General features: G+C 40.5%; 3 protein-coding genes and 1 non-coding gene across 6 annotated transcripts in view; 3 read left to right on the forward strand and 1 right to left on the reverse strand.

Moving 5' to 3' along the window:
* Positions 1–10,282, forward strand: part of LOC120699519 (carnosine N-methyltransferase-like) — a 35,372-nt gene extending 25,090 nt beyond the window's left edge. For 2 of the 3 annotated variants that reach the window (XM_039983525.1, XM_039983527.1), the window contains 3 exons: positions 50–118; positions 206–259; positions 10,193–10,282. In XM_039983525.1, coding sequence (XP_039839459.1) covers positions 50–118; positions 206–259; positions 10,193–10,267 — 198 coding nt within the window. In that variant the 3' untranslated portion in view covers positions 10,268–10,282. Of the gene's footprint in view, positions 1–49; positions 119–205; positions 260–647; positions 869–10,192 lie in introns of those variants that run through there. The other variant, XM_039983526.1, reaches the window with a different exon arrangement.
* Positions 10,283–12,271: 1,989 nt separating this feature from the next.
* On the forward strand, positions 12,272–15,915 carry LOC120699521 (DNA repair protein RAD51 homolog B-like). The gene is made up of 9 exons (XM_039983529.1): positions 12,272–12,436; positions 12,933–13,077; positions 13,164–13,274; positions 13,381–13,472; positions 13,680–13,774; positions 13,853–13,966; positions 14,737–14,866; positions 15,101–15,222; positions 15,312–15,915. Exons 1-9 carry the CDS (start codon positions 12,338–12,340, stop codon positions 15,433–15,435), a joined length of 1,032 nt encoding a protein of 343 aa, XP_039839463.1. The 5' UTR covers positions 12,272–12,337; the 3' UTR covers positions 15,436–15,915.
* Positions 15,916–16,258: 343 nt separating this feature from the next.
* LOC120699520 (translation initiation factor eIF-2B subunit alpha-like) lies at positions 16,259–19,505 on the reverse strand. Its single transcript, XM_039983528.1, has 5 exons — positions 19,059–19,505; positions 18,040–18,192; positions 17,814–17,955; positions 17,076–17,317; positions 16,259–16,673 (listed from the first exon to the last, which is right to left on the reverse strand). Exons 1-5 carry the CDS (start codon positions 19,422–19,424, stop codon positions 16,467–16,469), a joined length of 1,110 nt encoding a protein of 369 aa, XP_039839462.1. The 5' UTR covers positions 19,425–19,505; the 3' UTR covers positions 16,259–16,466.
* Positions 19,506–20,089: 584 nt separating this feature from the next.
* Positions 20,090–20,161, forward strand: TRNAP-AGG. The gene has a single exon. It is a non-coding gene; the product is annotated as a tRNA-Pro (tRNA).
* The last annotated feature ends 1,143 nt before the right edge of the window (positions 20,162–21,304 follow it).

Genomic DNA, 21,304 nt, shown 5'->3' on the forward strand with positions numbered 1-21,304 from the left:
GCTGTATCTTTTCTTTGAAGTTGCTTGATTTATCTCTCCTTGAACTCAGGATATGTCTATCGAACTAAGTTTGGAAGATGTGAAAAAGGTTGCCGACCATTATGGATTTGTGATGGAGGTGAGGGTTTATGCATTAGATTTATATTTGATTGATTATGAAAAACTGTTATTGTTCTCATGGGTTACTTTGATATATGATTTGCAGGTGGAGAAAATGATAGAAACTACTTTCAGTGCAAATATGAGAGCAATGATGCAGGTAACCTTCTAATCTTTAAGGTGATGTTGTTTTTCCAATTCAGTATCTCCAAATAGCTAGGGGGTTTTCTTTTTTAGGTGCATTCTATGATTTCGTATTTCTGTGCATTGATTTTAACCTCATTTCACATAATCAGCTGTTGGGCTGGATAAGTTTTAATGACTGAAGTATTGTTATTCTCATGATCAGTTGCTTGCCTTGGTGTGTATAGGTTAATCTAACTTTTGAAAGCTCTAGTTCTGAAAAGTTTGGGTTATAGCTATGCTGAATTCTGTTCGTTGACATCTGACATTCCAGTCCCTGCCGATTTATTGTGAATGTTTGAAAACCTCTTGTATTATCACAGTATCATAACCAAAGTCTTATTTGTACGTCAATTGAGTTGCAGAATCGATACCGTGCAGCATTCTGGACCATGAGGAAGAATGCGTCTCGGGCAAAGGCTGAGAAGCATTGTTGAACTTGGATCTGTGGTACACAAGCTAATAGGCTGAACTTGGATCTTGTCACACCCGGTTCTTAAAAGAAAACCGAATGCATAACTATATGTATGCTAGGATCAAGTTTCATACATACAGAGACATTATAAGTGAATAATCAGTAACAGTATCACGAAAAAGAGAAAAACAACAACTAAAAGACTATCAGAGTTTACAGCTTATCCTGGAAACGAATGCTTCAAACTTCACAGGCAATCGACTGGGGGTTGCGTATGCCTAGAACTCAGCATCATCTTCAAAATACTTCTCAGCAATTTTCCATTCTGAGCAGCAGTAAGCAAGGGTGAGTACACTTATAGTTGGTACTCAGCAAAGCCACATGAAATAACCAGAAAAATAATTTAATTCCATCTTTAAGTTAAATTAATCATGTGAGGGTCCAAGCCGCTCTTGACTGTGAGCACGGCTAATATATCAGTTTTACACTCTGCAGAGGTTGTACACTTTCACCACAATTCGCGTAAAAGTTTCGAAGAACTTTGAACTCAACCACGCATATGTGCTGATCAGGCACAATACCACACTTCCGAGGTGTGATTGCATAGCGACGCTACGAGGCCTTTACAAAGAATCACTATATGTACGCACTGGTCCCTTGCTTTCTGCGGTACCTCAGAAGACGAAGCTTCCTTCACCCGCTCCTCAAATATCGATAACCCAAAATCCACCAATCAAACGCCCCAGGCACGACATATAGATCATCTAATTACTTAGCCAAGACCAGAGCCATGTAGTATTGTGGTTGTACGGTTTTCTTGGGTGGTTCTCCATGTTCCAATTAAATCATATCATCTTGTAAATAAAGCATAGATAGAAGTATGGTTTTCACTTGGAACTCTTGATCTTCAATCTTCAAACAGCGATCCTTCTACTCGGAGCAATCAACGAGCAACCATACAAAGCAAACAAAAAGATACAACTAAGAACATTACACCATAACAAAAGAAAGGCTTTAAAAGAACGTACTAAAGGACAGGGCTCGCTACTATGGTTACGAGAGCGCAAGAAAAGCAGAAAACGGAACTAAAACGGCGATTCTATAGACTAAACGGTGCTTCAGGGATCTAGTCGCGATTAACTAAAAGGTTAAGGACTAACAAAAGAGATTCGTAAGGTCATGTTGGGAGCCCATGCCTCGTTGCCTGCCCACAAGATATGTGGATTGACAAAATTGGGCTTCCTTAACATCCTCAACCTACGTATCCTAATCTAGGCTCTAAGTCAACCTTGGAGTGGCATGGGTAGGCCCAACACAACAACGTGCTTGTTTGGACTTGAAGGGCTATTTGTTAGCCCTAGAAAATATTACTATTTAGAAATATTAATATTTCGCAAGACGAATCTAACGAGGTATGTTAATCCATAATTAGCGGATGTGTTTATTGTAGCATCACTGTAGCAAATTATGGATTAATTAGGCTCATTAGATTCGTCTCACAAAATAGCTTATGGATTATGGAATGGGTTTTATCAATAATCTACATTTAGTACTCCTAAATAGCAAGATTCTCTAGGGCTATTTTTTTCCCTAGGGTGGTGGTCTTTTTTGGTTGGTCTTCTAGAGATTCTAGAAGACCACTTCTAGGCTCTGCATGAAGTACTAAATGAAGTCTATTTGCAAAACCTCTTTCAGGGATGGGTGTAACTTTTCGCGACAAATCTAATGACAATAATTAATCGATGATTGGCTACAGTGCTGCTACAGTAACCATCCTCAAATCGCGCGTTCAAAGGCCTCATTAGATTCGTCAGAGTCCTAGCGCAGGGGTTCTGGAGTTGGTATTGTAAACTGCTTTTATTTGACACCCCTAATTAGCGGTCAAAGTCCCTTCTAGCTAGGAACTTCTAGGGAGTAACCAAACAAGGCAAATGCCTTCACTAACTATCCTACTTGTCTAGGTAGGCATGGGCGTGGGGAAGAAATTTGTGCCAAAATGATGTTGTCAAGCTGCTACAGATGATTGAGGGAAAAAGAAAGTGGTCTAAGGCCCTGTTTAGTTTCTAAAAATTTTCCTACAATACCCGTCACATTAAATCTTTGGACACATGCATGGAGCATTAAATGCAGTTAAAAAATAACTAATTACACAGTATAAATGATTCATACGAGATGAATCTTTTAAGCCTAATTAGTTTATAATTGGACATTAATTGTCAAATAACAATGAAATATACTACAGTACTAAAATCCAAAAAAATTCGCGAACTAAACACAGCCTAAGATGTGAAAAGCAGCGGCTGGTGTGGGGAAAGTGTAACACCCAAAATTAAACAAAGGGTAAAGTACACTTTCTACATGGGAACGCGTAAAATGTAGCTTCAGTAAAGGCAAGTAAATGTAGCGATGTGGTCTACTCGCTTTACCTTTGTTATTTTAATTGCCTCCATTAAATTTTAGAAGCTCACACTAGCCAGATAAGATCAGAATTTGGCTTTATTTTGTTGAATTATACGTTTGTTTATCTGTGGCATTGCTCTTGGAGCTATAAATTCTGGAGGTATATGAAGTTCATGCATTGCAATCATGCTTTTGCACTCTCATATTGAATATGCATATGAAGAAACCGTAGCCAGATTGGTGCGGTAAGTACCGGTACAACAACGCACTTTGAGATATAGCAATGTGGTTGCAGCCCTCACTTCCTTCCTTGAGATTTGTGGGTAGAAGTGAAGTCATCCATTGCAGTGCACCATTAGCATGTGCATTGAAGCATTCATAATGCATTGCACAATTTGCATATGCATTGAAGAATCATTATGAAGATCTATACCTGAAGTTACACTATCTCAGTATGATGTTTCTTTTATATGAAAATATTAATCTGATGTTTAATCAAATTGTGGTTTAAATAGCTTGGTTAAAGCAGTTTGCTTGCTGAGGTTTTTCCATAAACCTCACACTTTGATTTAACCCTCACGGGTGCTTGAGCTTGGACGTTGCATGCTTGGAATGGGAGTAGCAACACGTTTGCACACACTTATCAATTTATGTTGAACAAATGTTCTATAATAAAATGTTTGATTGTGAAGATTTTGATGTTGTTTCAAATTCTCTCGCATGGTTCAGTTTGTGAACTGTTTATTTCACTCTAGTGAAATTTTGTTAATCTATCTAAATGATTTTTGTTGCTTCCGCGTACTCTGTTTTAGTTATGCTGTGGTGTGGTAATTCTCCAGAGGATTGTTGTGTTTCTTTCTGGGGTGTTACAGTTGATATCAAAGCCTAGGTAATAGGTTCTAGGCTTAAGTTGTTATGATAAAATTTGACCAACAATAAAACTTGACACACTTGCACATATAGGAATGGGAGTTTTATATAAAAGTGCAATACCTTTTCTTGCTTTATCTATGGCTTGTGTTATTATTGTATTTGTGTGTTGTTTGTGCTATCAATTAAAATAGCTATAAATATCTTTTCTTCAATGGTCTAAGCATTGGAGATTTTTGTTGTTAACGTGGCCTGTATTGAACCCTATAGAATAGATTAAGTTTGGCTTTGCAGATGGGTTGAGTGGAGGGCCCCCACAATGCCCCTCTGCTTTGCCAAGTAAGATTGACCGAGGGTTAGGTTGACCCAACTATTTATATTCATAGGAAATGGTTCAATGACAGATGGATTGGCCACCATGCCGTGCATTGTAACTATTTTCTTTTGATATATCAAATGGGTGGGTCATTGTGTGCCTTGTCCTATAGATTGGAGTGACGTCCAGCCTAACCTTAGCCTGGTGTAGGTCTCTTTCCACTCAATTCAAGTCTATCTTACCGTTAGTCATCAAGATGAGGTGATAGCAGACTCAAGTGGAGTTTTGTGAGGTTGCAAGTATTTAAGCCTAGTGTTGTGCTTGGTGATAGTTTGGATGCTTAATGTAACTTGAAGTCACAGAGGCTGTGTAGCCTTGTCTGGCTAGTCTATGTGTTTTAGTGGCCTTATTGGCTATAATAAAAATATAAGTGGTTTTGAGTTGTTCTACCATAGTGGTATAGATGATCTAATAGCAGAAGTGTACGAAATGTTCTTCTCTTCGCATTGGTTAAATGGCATTCTATAATATGGTGCAAGTGACAAATTTGTGAGGATGATAACTTATAGTTGTTCTAGGCTAGTGCCTATAAGGACAACAAATTTGGAGGTTGTTTCATGGTGATTTTGCCATGCTTCATTGTTGAACCTATCATGATACAGACAATGTTTTAGAAATATGATGTCATGAAGCATAACCCTTATTGGTTGGTGTAACATGGACATTCTAGAAGGCATCTACTAATGGAATAAAGATGTGATGCTATATTGGTGAGTCAACAAACATAGTGGTAGCTGACCTATAGTTAGTGGTTCTTGTTGTTTAAAGATGCTCATGTCAAGGGAAGCTCTAAGGCATTCGAGATTTGAAGGAGGAGGAAATGTTGTGGTGTTCCCTTGACGATTCTTCATGAGACTTAAGTTCTTTATTTTCTCTCCTATATTCTCTGATGGATCGAGTGGAGCTAAGAAAGTGAAGCTAACTCCTAGCTTAAAGTTTCAGGTTGTAGTAGAGGTTTGAGTAGTTGTTCTGGACTCTTTAATGAGAAGATTGAACTAAGTATTCTTAGTAAGTGGATTATTTGAAGCAAAGTTTTGATGTCCAGATGGATACACATACTAATCGAAGTGTTCGGCAAGATTGCTATACCAAAAAGGTTTGTTCCCTTGACAATGTGGGATCATGTGGTTGGAGTTGCAAATGAAGAAAGTATGCTTGGATAGAGTTTTTCCAAAGGATCTATATGTGATTCCTTACTTTTTTTTCTCTTGTTGCGAAGGAGGTCAAGTGTTTTAACCGTCATCTGCAAGAAGACCAAAGACAAGTTTGGAGAACAGTTCTCTCTAAGCTTAATTCTAAAAGTAGGTGCTTTGTTTTGAGACAAAGAAGAACATGTAGTTATTATGCAAGTTTGTTACATAGTGAAGGATAACCCTTGTTACCATGGTTAGAAGGCAAAGGATTCATCTAATGAGTTGCCATGTTTGCCTCCTAAATTGGAGCCTCTATTTAGGATTAAGTTAATTCAGGGAACTTAGCTCATCTTTTGGTCTCCATATAGGATGTTAGCCATTGAGCAAAAGTAATTGAAGAAACAGATTGGTGATCTTATAACAAAGGGATTTATTAGACAAGTGTCTTGCTTTGATCAACACCTATGATATTTGTGGAGAAGGATAGAACAAAAAAGGCTTTGTGTGCATTATTGAAGATTTAATCAGGATGGAATAATTGTTAATCCCAGGAATGTTGCTTCTGTGCTCGAGTGGGAGAGACCGACAACTACCATGGATGTTTGAAGTTTTCATGATTTTTCTGGATACTATCATTGGTTTGTTTAGGATTTTCCCATGACTGCAAAGTAGAAGACGAAGCCAACTATGAAGGGTGTTCCATTTGTTTGGACTGATGATTTTCAGTTGGGTTCTTGTAATCTGAAGGAGAGGGTGGTGAGTGCTCCTATTTTGGTGTTGCTAGAGAGTGGCTAGCATTTCACAGTGTACACGAATGCCTCCCGTGTCGGTCTTGGTTGTGTGTTCATGTAGGAGTGTAGGGTGATCGCTTATGCATCCAAGCAATTGAGGAAGCACGAGGAGAATTATCCAACACAATGACTTGGAGTTAGAAGCAACGCGTTTTTGCATTGAAGATTTGGAGACATTATCACTATGGGAAGTTGTGTGATATCTTTATGGGTCATCGAGTCTCAAGTACATTTTCACTCAGAAGGAGTTAAACTGGAGACAGAGGAGGTGGCTTGAGTTGATTAAGGATTATGATTTAACTATCCACTATCATCCTGGCAAGGCAAATATCATTGCAGATGCACTTAGTGGGACCGATGTTCCTAAGACTTATATGTCACTTGGACTATATAGGTATTTTTCTCATTTACGCTAGTGTTGCCTATGAGGAGACTCGGTTGTTGATTCAGTCACCGCTGCATAAGCCAATGCGAGTGGCATAGTTGCAAGATCGCTTACTCTCGGCTATCTGCAAACGCATTGAGGTAGGTAAACCCCGTGAGCTTAGGTTGAGGGCACTATTTATTTTGGACGTCATCATTGTGTGCCAAAAAAAAGCTGAGGCGAAGATGGTTATTTTGAGGGAAGCTCACCGCACTCCATATATGGTACATCTAGGTGAGACTAAGATGTATCAGGATTTGAAGCAAATCTTTTGGTGGAAGCGGATAGTGGTTGATTATTACAAAACATGTGGCTTTATGTGGTATTTGTCGGAAAGTGAAAGCTAAGCATCAGAGGCCAACGGGATTGTTGAAACCATTGGTGATCTCTATGAGGAAATGGGAGAACAGTATCATTGACTTTGTGGTTGGTTTACCTCGTTCCCCTAGGGGTAAGTATGCTATTTGGGTTGTAATTGATAGACTCATGAAGGCTGCCCATTTTATTCCCATGAAGACTATGAAGTGTGCCTAAGTCTATTGTTTCTGATCAAGATTATAAATTTATATCTATTTTTTTGGAGAAGTTTGCATAGTTTTTTTGGCATTACCTTGGATCTCAACACTGATTTTCACCCGTAGATGGTTAGTCAGTCGGAGCGTACTATACAGACCTTAGAAGACTTGTTTCGATCTTGTGTCCTTTCCTAGAACAGTAGCTAGGAAGAGCACTTTCTTAGGTAGAGCTTGCTTGTAATAGCTATTATTGGGCTAGTACCAAAATGGTCGCAGGTGTATTTCACCACTCTATTGGCATATCGTTGGTGAGAGATCTTTGGTTGGTGTGAATTTGTTACAACCGACTCATGATAAGATATGGGAGATCCACTTGGACTTGTTGACCGCTCAGAGTCGTTAGAAGAGCTATGAAAATGTTAGGCGGAGGGATCTAGAGTTCTCAGATTGTGATGAGGTTCTTCTCAAGGTGTCGTCAACAAAAGGTGATGTTTGTTTTGGCACTAGAGGAAAACTCAACCCGAGATATATTTGACCTTGTATAATTATTGCTTGAGTTGGAGCCTTGGCCTATCGTTTGCAGTTTCTTGAGTCAATGGGTGATGTGCACCCCGTGTTTCTTGTATCGATTTTGAGGAAGTATCTAAAGGATCCAGAGCAGAAAATGGATGTTGAGCTAGTGATTATTCAGCAGGACTTAACTATGGAGTGTCACCCAGTGCGCATATTGGATTTTGATGATCGTGTTATACGGAATAGGACCATCAGGTATGTGAAGGTGCTATGGACTAATCGGTCAGAGCGGGAAGCTACATGGGAATTGGAGGCGCAGATGCGCGAGAAATATCCGGAGCTCTTCGAGTCTGGTAAGTAATTAGTTATTTATATGTGGTTTTTCTCCCCTACTCATGCGTTAGTGATGCTAAATTCGGGGACGAATTCCTCTAAGGAGGGGAGAATGTAACACCCAAAATTGAACAAAGGGTAAAGTACGCTTTCTACATGGGAACGCGTAAAATTGATAGATAAAATTAATTTTTTGGATCCATTGCTCGAATGGACGAACAGACACTATGGTTACGCAGAGCTCGTCGAGTACTTTCCGTTTGACCATCTACATGTCGCGTTTGGAGTTTGGAACAAAAAGTTATAGACTTTTCAAGCTGCTGGACGGCCGGGCCCACATATAGGACCCATGCTACAGTAGTCGCGCTACAGTACCCCTTTCCTAAACCTAAGCCTGCGCCGCCCCGCCCCCCAGATCGAAAGAACAGAGAGGGTAGAGGGGGAGGAAGAGAAGAGAAGGGAGATTAGGGCACGTCTTCGTCGATCCTCGTCGTTCCACTCCAAAAATTGGTTGGGGTTCCTTTCCTCTTTCCGTTTTCCCCATCTCCATGGCTTGTTCTCGCTGTTCATGGTGGTGCCGCCTTGTGTGGTGTAGTGCAGCGAGGTTGGATGCAAGGAAGAAGCTAAGGGTAAATGGAGTGGAATCGCCGTGGTTGCCGTCGTCTTCGCCGTTGCCTTCATTCTTTCCAAGGGAGAACCCTAGGTAAGACATGGACCTACTGCAGAACTTGTTTTCCCCCTGATTTTAGAAGTTTTTAACTCATGGGAGTAGCGGTATTAGTCGCCGTTTGGACTAGGATTAAGGTTTTGTCCTCGTCACTATTCTCAGCACGCCATCAATCTGCGCAGTTCCTGTTCCAGACAATTTTTCGTACTCTTAGTGATCTCAAAAGAATATCAAACCTTTATATGAGTTGTAGAAGAGTTAGAGATCTTTCCATGGCCGCAAAGAACACCTCAATCAGATTTAAGATGAGGGAGAAATTAAGGTTGGAATCTGACTATTTTTCAGTCTCGTAATTCTGGGCAGTGTCTGTTAACCTGAAGTTTTGGAAACCTTAATGGCATTTTTGGACTTCCTAGTAGTTATAAGAGTTGTATATAATTTCATAATGTTTCCAGATTGGTAAAGATCATAATCATCCTAATTTTGGAGCTTTAGTTATGACTATTTTAGCAGGACTGTTCTGCAGAATCTGTCAGATTGTCAGATTAAGGTTCACCACGAATTTACTCATTATTAATGATTTTTTTCCTTTACTTCGTGATAACTACAAAGTTGTAGTCTATGAAATTATCTTTCATGTGGCAGAATATCAGAATTTTTGACGAACAGAATTAAAGGTTCCAAAAAATAGAAGCAACAGTACTGCTGTTTTCACTAGATTAGCATTTGTCGATGTGAGGACGTTGGGTTCGGGCGTAGGATTGCTTTACTCGATGTCTTTATTTTGAAGTGTGTTTGTTTTGGTTCTGAGCTATGTTTGTGGACATGTGGTGCACCTTCTAGAACCATGCTTAGCTCACGTTTTTTATCTTCAGTAAAGGCAAGTAAATGTAGCGATGTGGTCTACTCGCTTTACCTTTGTTATTTGAATTGCCTCCATTAAATTTTAGAAGCTCACACTAGCTAGATAAGATTAGAATTTGGCTTTATTTTGTTGAATTATACGTTTGTTTATCTGTGGCATTGCTCTTGGAGCTATAAATTCTGGAGGTATATGAAGTTCATGAATTGCAATCATACTTTTGCACTCTCATATTGAATATGCATATGAAGAAACCGTAGCCAGATTGGTGCGGTAAGTACCGGTACAACAACGCACTTTGAGATATAGCAATGTGGTTGCAGCCCTCACTTTCTTCCTTGAGATTTGTGGGTAGAAGTGAAGTTATCCATTGCAGTGCACCATTAGCATGTGCATTGAAGCATTCATAATGCATTGCACAATTTGCATATGCATTGAAGAATCATTATGAAGATCTATATCTGAAGTTACACTGTCTCAGTATGATGTTTCTTTTATATGAAAATATTAATCTGATGTTTAATCAAATTGTGGTTTAAATAGCTTGGTTAAAGCAGTTTGCTTGCTGAGGTTTTTTTCATAAACCTCACACTTTGATTTTCCCCTCACAGGTGCTTGAGCTTGGACGTTGCATGTTTGGGATGGGAGTAGCAACACGTTTGCACACACTTATCAATTTATGTTGAACAAATGTTCTATAATAAAATGTTTGGATGTGAAGATTTTGATGTTGTTTCAAATTCTCTCGCGTGGTTCAGTTTGTGAACTATTTATTTCACTCCAATGAAATTTTGTTAATCTATTTAAATGATTTTTGTTACTTCCGCATACTCTGTTTTAGTTATGTTGTGGTGTGGTAATTCTCCAGAGGATTGTTGTGTTTCTTTCTGGGTTGTTACAGAAAGCCACATGGATCAAAGATGTGATGGTTTCTATTGGCTCAAAGTTTACCATATACTCTTGACCTACTAGTATTTTTTTTGCCAGTACTAGAACAATTTTTATTATTGGGGCCATCATTTAGAGCCTGTTTGGCAGAGCTCCGGATTCTTCAAAAACGGCTCCGGCTCCAGCTTCTCTGGTGGAGCGGCTTTTCTAATAGAGTTGAAGCCGTTTTGAAAAACTTTTGGCAAAACCGTTTCACTTAGTTGTTTACTATACTTGGGGAAGATTAAATGACCATAAAACCCCCTCCTTTTCTATTTTCTCTTTTCCTTTTATTTTTCCTTTTTTCTCTTTCCTCCTCACCGCTTCTTCTAGCTTCTATCTTCTTCCCGTGAGCCGCCTGCTTTGCTCCCGGCCACCTCCAGCTCCCGTCCACCCCAGCCCCTACACATTCTGCTGCTTTTGCCAACGTCCTGTCGGCGCGCGCGACGTCCGCCCTGCCTCGGGCTCCCGCGCAGCCCGGCCGCCTCCACCACACCTCAGGCTCCTGCTGCACACCGGCTACCTCCGCCTCGCCTCGGGGTCCCGCGCGGGCTGGCTGCCTTGCGCTTCGCCGCCCCGTCGCCGCCTGGCACCGGCATTGCAGTTCCGGCCGGAGCCGTCCTCCCAGAACTGGCATTGCAGCTCCACCCGTCGCTGGATGCTCCAGCTCTACCCCATCGAACATGCGTCTGGCCGCAGCCGCATCATCCAAGGATAAAGTTGGAAAGCATGTTGTTGGGACGAGGAGGAGCCTGACGGAGCCACGTTTTTGTGGGTCCGGCTCGCCGGAACCGCTCCAGTCAACGGGATTCCAGGGGCTTCGACATCGAAGTTGTTTTCCAATCACCAAACAGGGCTTCGCCTGGAGCCGTTGGATGAGCCACCCAAGGAGGGCCTTACTCTAGACAAATTTCACTCTATTCGCTGTGATATGGCTGGTGGCTGGCGCTGATTTGTTGTGAGAGAAAAATATTGTTGGCTGGTTGCAGCGAAAAGAGTGAAAACAAACACACGAGCTCATGAAGTGAAGTGCCTAGAATTAAGGATGGATCTAGACATCCGAATTCTTAATAAAAATTTAATATTTTAAAATAGATATGTTTAAAATTTTATGCTAATCTTTTTTTATATTATCAAGCATATTATTACACATAAGAATAAAATTTTGTATAGATTTTTTTATGTATTATTTGCTCCCTACAATTAAAAAGGTGAAAAAAGATTCGAATCCGTATCCGATCCGTATTCGAATTTTTATATCTATTATTTGAGAATATATATGATAAATTTGAGGTTTAGTTTTTATGAATCTTTACAAAATTAATGTTAAATACAAGGCTATAAATTTACATAGTAAATTCTATATCTTATTTGTCCATAATCGAAGAAAAATGACCAAAAATTTGACATTCGAATAAACATCCGAATCCATCCTTACCTAGAATGCATATGTAGAAAATACCCCCTTTGTTAAGAAACAATTTTCGATGGTTATTCACAAGTTAGCTACCTTCCATAATTCAAATGATATACTATACCATAAGTATGTCCAAGTGAGCCGATACTCCTTTCTTTTAGTTGAAAAAGAAGCATGGTCGAATCTTTATATTTTGCCCTATTCTTTATGGCAGCAAAACATTTTCTATTCAGCTAAGCACCAATTGTCTGAGCTGTGGGCCCCACCTACATTTTCCCCCAGTCTTCCGAGGGAAGGAAGCGGGAGCGGAAGCCCAGCATAAATTTTTGCCGCCTTCGAGCTCCCTTTTTGAACCCAAAACCAACAACCGAACCACCTTCCTTCGTCCCCTCCAGTCACTGCGAGTGGGCCCATGCCGTCGTCCGCGGCGCCCCAGAAAGCGGCGGCGGCGGCGGCGCCGGCTGAGGAGGAGGCGGCGGAGCACGGGCCCTTCCCCATCGAGCAGCTACAGGTCTGACCAACTCCCTCCGCGGCACCATTCTCCCAGCTCTCGAGTCGATCCCTCCAAGAACCGCGCTTCTTGGATGTTTCCACCATTTCTTGGTTGGTGGATCCCTGGGGGATTAGGGTTCTTGATGCTTTTCGCGCCCCTGAAACCGCGCGAGTTCGAGGGTTTTGTCGACGATTTGGTCCGTTAGGAGGGGTGCGCCGAGGTGGTTTAGCCCAATTTGAGGAATGTTCTTGAGGCCTCCCAAATCCCAATACCCATGTTCTCGATTGTTTTCTCCACGGAAATTCCACAAATGCCAAGGGAGTGAAGGTTCTCCCCTCTGATTTTCGTTTTGGCGCTACCCAGTCCTAATTTCTTGTAGGATATTGAACTATCTATCTCAATTGAACTGGATGCGATCTGTTAGTCTTATCTCAATTGGATCTTCTTGTAGGAAAAAAAATATATACAGGTGTAGCTGAGCCATCAAATCATTCTTGTAAAATTTTCTCTGCAGGCTTCTGGAATAGCTGCACTTGATGTGAAAAAGCTCAAAGATGCTGGTCTCTGCACAGTGGAATCTGTAGCTTACTCTCCGAGGAAAGATCTTTTGCAAATTAAAGGGATTAGCGAAGCCAAAGTTGACAAGATAATTGAAGCAGGCAAGTAATTGTTTGCTTCTGTTCTAAAGCACATTGTTACATTTCTTTTTGTATGCAAATAAAATTTCCGTGTGTACATCTGGCAGCTTCCAAGTTGGTTCCACTAGGATTTACTAGCGCTAGCCAACTTCATGCACAGAGGCTTGAGATCATCCAGATTACAACTGGATCAAGAGAGCTCGATCAAATTTTGGATGGTAATTTACTGCTGGCTATCATTACTTTTTAAATGTCTTACTGCCATAATTGTGGTATATGATAAGTAATAACGAAACTGTGTAATTATGTTTTCAATTTTAACAGGAGGAATAGAAACTGGGTCAATCACAGAGATCTATGGTGAATTTCGCTCTGCAAAGACTCAGTTGTGCCACACTCTCTGTGTCACATGTCAGGTATTGCGCTGAAATACCGTACCACATCACCATAACCATACTGGCACGATTTCTAAAATAACATGCTACAATATGTCTGTCTTTATATTGAAAAGGTGCCTACTATTTACAGCTCTTTGGTGCAAGCAAAATATATTAATCTGCTCTTCTTGCAGTAATTGTGTAATTTGTTTTTTTTGTTTGATAAATGTGGTAGTGTTTATGCAGCTCCCATTGGACCAAGGTGGTGGTGAAGGAAAGGCTTTGTATATTGATGCAGAGGGAACATTCAGGCCACAAAGACTTCTCCAGATAGCAGACAGGTGATATGGCAACTGCAATATTATTTGCTTCACTACTATATATACTCGAACTATTAAACAAGATTTTTTTGCTTACAGGTTTGGCTTGAATGGTGCTGATGTACTGGAGAATGTGGCTTATGCCAGAGCATATAACACTGATCATCAATCAAGACTTTTGCTGGAGGCAGCTTCCATGATGGTGGAGACCAGGTGAGTTTATCCATTTATACAGAATTTAAGATAGTGATACATGTCTAGCAAAAGTGACAAACTAAACTTGCTAAAAACACTGTACCTTTGATTTCGCATGTTTTTTTGGAGGTGTTGTAATAATAAGGTAGGAATGATATTCAATTTGTTTTGGGTTGCTTACTTTGCTACTGATAAGCACCTAGCAGCACTAAATATGATATTAAGAAACTTCATTAATTGTCCCTGTGGAGCACAAGAAAAGGGTATTAATTGTAATTCACGATCCACATTAACTTCAGGAGTTGGCACACTGGAATCGGGCAATGCATGCTATTTTAATGTGCATCGGTTCATATGTGCTTTGCTGATACATATCAAATGCCTTTTCTTCTTTGCTTACTAAAGCCTACATGGGTTCTTCATTGGACAAAACCTTTGTACTATCCGAACTGATATCTTGCGGGACAGATCAATTTGTTACATTTGCTTTAGTTTGGATGATCCTAATGGTGTGGCTCAATGAGAGCATTTTTTGTATGATAATGCTAGTGTAGCAAGTAACAAGGCATTTTGTATGATAATGCTAGCATAGCAAGTAACAAGGCATGTGCCAGGTTTCTTGCTCCTGTCATACAGCCCATTACACAAATTATTTCACAAATTATTTAGATCTTGGCATCCTGACATCTTAATTATTTCACAAATTCAAACATTACAATTCCATTTACCTTTTGCCCAACACATGCTTCCCATCCCTAGTATGCTAAATTGAAGCTCTATTTATGTAGGTTTGCTCTGATGGTCGTGGATAGTGCCACAGCCCTATATAGAACTGATTTCTCTGGTAGAGGGGAGCTATCAGCAAGACAGATGCATCTGGCAAAGTTTCTTAGGAGCCTTCAGAAATTAGCAGATGAGGTAATCAGCTTTTACTTTGATCACTGATGGCAATCACGAAATATTAGGTCTACTGAATTTCATACATTTGGTCTTGCAAACATTATGCCAACCAAATCGGAACAATTACTTCTACTTTATTTTGCTTCTGCTAGATCAGCAGATCAACCATAGCATCAACAGATTGGTCTCATTCCTATTTGGTATGCTCACTGTTTTTGTTTTTCCCTTTTTTTTTTCTTTTGCTGACTCTAGTTTGGAGTGGCAGTGGTAATCACTAACCAAGTAGTTGCTCAAGTGGATGGCTCTGCAATGTTTGCTGGGCCACAAATCAAACCAATTGGAGGGAACATCATGGCTCATGCTTCCACAACTAGGTGGGCTACATCAAGTAACATGGTGTCTCTATAGTTCTGTTTCTGTTCAGTTCCATGGTGTCTTAAACGTGTCAATGTTGCGAAATCAGGCTCTTTCTTCGCAAGGGGAGAGGGGAGGAGCGGATCTGTAAAGTAGTAAGCTCTCCTTGTCTGGCTGAAGCTGAAGCAAGGTTTCAGATATCATCTGATGGTGTCACTGATGTCAAGGACTGAAAACCTTTATCCATTTGCAGCCTACAGCGTTCCTTGCCTGCTCATATGAATCCCATGTTTGCTGTTTGCATTTGGACACCAGAGATGCTTGAATTGGTGCAGGAACCTTCTTGTACAAACACAATGTCAGTATGGGCATTGTGCATGAGTGCATCTGTTGTATCTTGGACTGGCATTCTAATCCTGTTTCGGATACCATCCAAAAGGTGTCACTGATATGTAGTGCGGCCAACTGATAGATGTACAGTCAACCACAATTTGGCAACTCCTCAGCATACTGCAAGCATCCCTGTCCATCTCAATGTACTTTCTTGCCATGATGCTGATTAATCAATTTCGTTTTCTTTTAGTGACAGACAGTTGATGCTGCCAACATGGGACTCGCTTGGTTATTATGTAAATTATGTTCCTTGTATACATACAAGTATATCGAACAGTGAAATGGATACATATTCCTCCGAAGATCTATTTTTTATGTAATCTACTGTGTAACAGTCCATAATATTCACTATTCAGTACTGTTATCTCCGTACTTAGAATGTAGCCATTGTTGATCTTCGGTATCAGCACAGATCCAACAATCACCACCCTTCTGTGCATACTACCATTCTTGCTGCATTTGCCAGAACTATGCAGGTTCAATGCTTTATCTCAAAGCTGCTATCGCATCCCTTGCATTAAGATTGTACCATTGTGAAATCTTTGACCAAAGTACCTGGATGGATGTTGTATTAACATGAAGGTTGATTTTTATGTGAATCAGAATGCGCAATGCTGGTTTAAACGTTAAACTCATTCAAATCCATGGCATTGACGAGGAAAATGCAAGATGTCAATGGCTACCAAATTATCACAGCTAGCTACAGTGTGTCCGACAAAATTGTTATCTTCTCTTGCACAACTATTCTCAAGAGTTTCTCAAGCATCGCATCAGTACCATAAAGGTGATACATCAGTCAAAACTGACAGGAAAAACCCTGGATTCAACAGCAGTAACACCTCGTCTGAGACAACAGTTTCCACATCAATGATCATAGGTACAATTGAATGAGCTCATCACTCACAACAGATGGTGTGAGAACTCCAAGATCGGTCAGGAGAAGCGTGAGATATTGCGGAGGGGTGTAGTCTCTTGCTGATGTCTCAACTTCCACACCAGTGGGTACAGGGACTCCAAAATCTATCGGCCGGTGAGCTGGCGTCATGTCCTTTTGGTCCAAGGGATATAGACGAGCAAACTGGAAAAGTAGCAAAGACATAGGCAACACCATCAGAGGCTGATTGCATGCCACAACATCATGTTACAGTGCCAATCAAAATGCACGATGGTTGATTGCAAAAAAAAAAATGCATGATGGTTTACATAAACTTGCTGTGCATAATGGAATTAATCACTTAGGTAGTCATCAGTAGTGTTTCAACGGCAACACAATATGTAGCACAATATGTGGCAGGCGGAAAACTGAAATTAATCTCTGCTGCTATAAAACATTCTCTAAGATAATCCACATCTTGCATTCTGTAAGACATTTTGCATCCCAGCACCAATTAAAATATATCACGAGATTATGGCAATGAGGGAAGAGCTTGTGAATCAACAAAACGAAAGTAACTTAAGTAAATTATCATAGCACAGATACCTTGTAACTTTCAGCTGCCACGTAAACAGGTTTGTTCATACTATGAGCCACAAGAGCTATCTGATAAGTTCCCATCATGTTGATTATTCCTCCGCTCTCAACAACCCCATCAGCACCAACAAATACCATGTCAACTTCATACATGGAATAAGCAACAGCTGAATCAATTAGCACCTTAACAGGGATGCCTAATGCTGCAAGTTCATTTGACATTCTTAAACCAGTTCTGTCTGGCCTGCCCTCTGCAGTCAAATGAAATAACAAACAGACATTAGAAATTACAAGAGTTTGCAACCAATGCTTCATATGGATGCTTGGTGCTTCCTATTGCTCCCAGAAGCAAGAACGTGGTTAGGCCAGATAATCAAACCAAGTAAATAACCATAACAATTCAAAACTGAATACGATGATAGATATGTTGCTTAACAGTGGCAATATAATTGTCATGAGGGAAGCAAATAGTGAAACAAGGCCTACTGCAATTGGCAGAGCACTATGCATCATGACAATTGCATTTCATGCAATAAAAACTATTTGCTTCCATGCACTCTACATAAAAGAGTGCATACTGGAACATAAGACCGACTGCCTAATGGAACATAAAAGAAATTTAAGTTTGAAACCATTATGATGCACTTCCATGCAAGAATATACTTCCCATCACCATCGTTGTAGATTATTAGCATGTCATAGTACACTTTCATGCAATGCATACATCTTGCAACTAGATCATTGTACCTGTGCATAGTACCCGGAAGAGCTTGCGATTTGATGCAGCTAGCTTTAGAACTTCCAATACCACTCTGGAATACCCATGTACGAGCATAGTACATCCATCATAAATGAAATCCTGGCTGAGCATTGCAATTGTCTTGCGAGCCTGGAAAGGCATTATAACAAAGCATTAGTGAGGCATAAGTACTTGTGTATAAACTAGATTGTAAGTTTTGGATTGGCGGATAACCTTTAATGATATCTCTCCAAATTTTTCTCCACGCTCAATTAGGCGTGATTTTGCTGCATCAAACTTCTCATGCTCCAGATGTGAGGTTCTCGTTACAAACCGCATGAACAAATCACAAGCAGCAGACAGAGAAATAGAAGTAGCATCCCATGACTGAAATACATAGGAATTTTTGTGTTAGTTACCAAAGTGAAAAGAACACATGAAAGCTATAACAGAAAAAAAATGCAGAGCAGCACATGATACGCCATCCACATGGATAAATCATAACTCCTAGAATTATTATAAATATATTGTCAGAAGAGATTAACAAAGGAAAACCATGCAAAAAATATGTGATGACAGGTGACATCACGGTGAATGCATGGATTTGCATGCATCTTTGCTGATATATGTCAAATGACTTTTTTCCTTACTAAAGCCTATTTGGTTTCTTCATTGGACAAAACCTCTGTACTATTCAAACTGATATCTTGTGGCTTTGTGGGGCAGAACAAATTTGTTACATTTTCTTTAGATAGGAGGATCCTAATGGTTTGGCTCAATGGGAAAGCATTTTTTGTATGATAATGCTGTAGGTTCAGGTAACTGCAAAGGTACACTTACCCATCCTGGGGTTCAGGTAAGCTGCAGGTATAATTCGCAATTCAAAAGGACAAAGGACATGAAGCCAAGCATGATGGCTTTGCACATCAAAATGATTATATCCATCAAGGACTGACATTCAACTGTACAATGATAGGTCAGTTGAGTCATCCTGAGCATGGTAATTAAGGTGACTTTGTGCCACTACAAAACTAGGGCCAAAAGTGCTAATTAAGGCCCGAACCACATTTATGCAAACAGAATTTCTATTCGCTATCTTTGCTTAACGTGAACACACATAGTTCCAGAACGGATAAGCTATCAGCACCAGGAAGGCCAAGACCGGGTTGAGGAATTATACTGATCACTGTAAATATACACACTAGCGCAGCAGTTGGGAACCATGGAGAAGGTGAATCAGCTGGGTTACCGACCTTGAGCTTGTCGGAGGCCTTCTTGAGCTCGATCTCGAGCTCCATCATGGTGGTGGCCCTGCTGGAGCGGATGACGGCGGCGAGCGCCATGATGGCGGCGACCGCCTCCGCGGCCTCGGGCTTGCGGCGCCAGAAGTTGAACTCCTCGATCACGCCGCCGGCGCCCCCGGGGGACGGGGGCGGAGCGGCGGCCGCGTCCGCCGCCGCCGCATCGGCACCGGGGTTGGCGGCCGCGGAGGCAGCGGCAGCGTGGGCCAGCCAGTCGCTGGAGACGACGGCGTGGTGCTCCGCGCGCGTCTGGTAGTAGGCGGAGATGGGCGGCGGGGCGGGGCTAGGGTTAGGGTCCTGGGCGGCGTCGAGCTCCATGGCAGGGGAGTGGAGGGGGAGAGAGGTCAGAGGAGAGGAGGGAGACGATGTGAGCTGTGGCTCCGTGAGGGATGATCTCAGCCGTCCGTTGCACCGAAGGGAGGAGATAGTGTAGTTTTCGGTGTCTGCAATGGCACCAGAATTTCAATCAAATTCATTCCCGTTAATTTAAAAAAATCATTCCCGTTTCAAATCTATCAAATAAATAAAATTACTACATTGTTAGTAAATTCAGGTTGAATGAATTTCAGAGTGAGCAAGGTGAGGTTAGAACTTTATATACTCTCATTATTACAATATAAAATAAAATCCTTCTCTTTAATTTGGCTCTCTCTCTCATCTTATAGTTGGGTCGAATATCTGTGCTTTCTTTTTAAACCACCCGCTTTGCTTTCCCTCTCTGCAAATTGGCATGATTTCAGTGACGAAGATGCACCTTTCCCCCGACAACAATATCATGCACTATGTCCTATTTTCATTTTGGACATGGAGGATTTCTTTTTGTACAAATTAAACACGAATGATATAACCATATGAATTACAAAAAGTTCACTGATTATTTGCTTTTAGTGGTATATTCCCTGTATAACCAGGGGGCGTAGCTGTATAAGTAGGTCGTAGTTCTACGATTTAATTATCATATTTTCTTCATTCAAATCAACAAAGGGCATTTGGTCTAGTGGTATGATTCTCGCTTAGGGTGCGAGAGGTCCCGAGTTCAATTCTCGGAATGCCCCTATTTTTTCAATTTTTTGCTCTAGCTTTTCTTTCTTTTTCTGCTTCGATTTTAATTCAGGCCATTTGCTGGATTCCAGGTGGCACGGTGTACCCGTTTCATGATTTAAACTGACAGCGGATAAAGTTATTATCATAAAAAAAACTGACGGCAGATAAGATGAAGTTGCTGCGTGTTAATCAATGGGACATAAAAGTTCCTATCCAAAACTTAATTTCATTTTATTACGGAACATAGAAGGCCAACGCTGCGAAAAAATCACTTTTTGGTGACATAAAGCAAATTATCCTATATTTCTTTTGTTTCACCGGTAGGGATGTGCGTGCGTGGCAGTATTTAATTTTCCTTCCATCAAGAACAATGTCATTTATTTTCCTTCCAAAAATAATACACGTCTTTCTTTTCCTTCCATAAAACAATAAGATATCAATTATTATCTTTCTAAAATAAATAATGACAAATTATGGGTGAATGCATGTGCAAAGGAAAATAAAGTGTGTGCCAAAGAAAAGTAATACGCGGTACCAGAGGTGGGTACAAAAAATTGCTGGTGTAAAAAGTATTAGAATTTTAGTGAAAATATTTTTCTTAATTTCGTGGGTCTACAACTCTTTCGCCAATCCTTTGGGCTGGCAAGTGGGACCTCCGTGAGGGGTAAGGTAGGCTTTAATCCTGGTGAAAAAGAGTTTCAATTGTTTCAACTTTTATTATTTTATTTCATATTCATGTGTATAAGATTTGTGTCCAAGCCCATATTAAAAGTTGAGAAATCCCTCAATGCCATAGAATATCTAAGGATCCTCTCACTACCATCGAAATGAATCATACCTTTCACTACCATCGAAATGATCGCTTAGGGTATGCTCTCTTTGATCCAGTTTTTTTTATCAACAAGCAATGTTTAACTTCGATTCAAATATGTTATTGCTCCAAGAGCTCTTGTATATATGAATAGCTAAAATTCTGATATAGATATTATATAAAACGAAATAACTAGCGAAAAAGAAATGAAATCCAACAGCTTCTCCAAAATCTAAAAAGAGATGGTTAGCACTTAGCGCTTGGCAAAGATGCCTAGCGGCACCCCCTGGATAGTAAACGAGGATAGAGATAGATAGAGTTTTTTGTTTTTCTTTTTTTTTAG

This window comes from Panicum virgatum, chromosome 3K, assembly GCF_016808335.1.
Source record: "Panicum virgatum strain AP13 chromosome 3K, P.virgatum_v5, whole genome shotgun sequence".
In the NCBI taxonomy this organism is placed as follows: Eukaryota; Viridiplantae; Streptophyta; class Magnoliopsida; order Poales; family Poaceae; genus Panicum; species Panicum virgatum.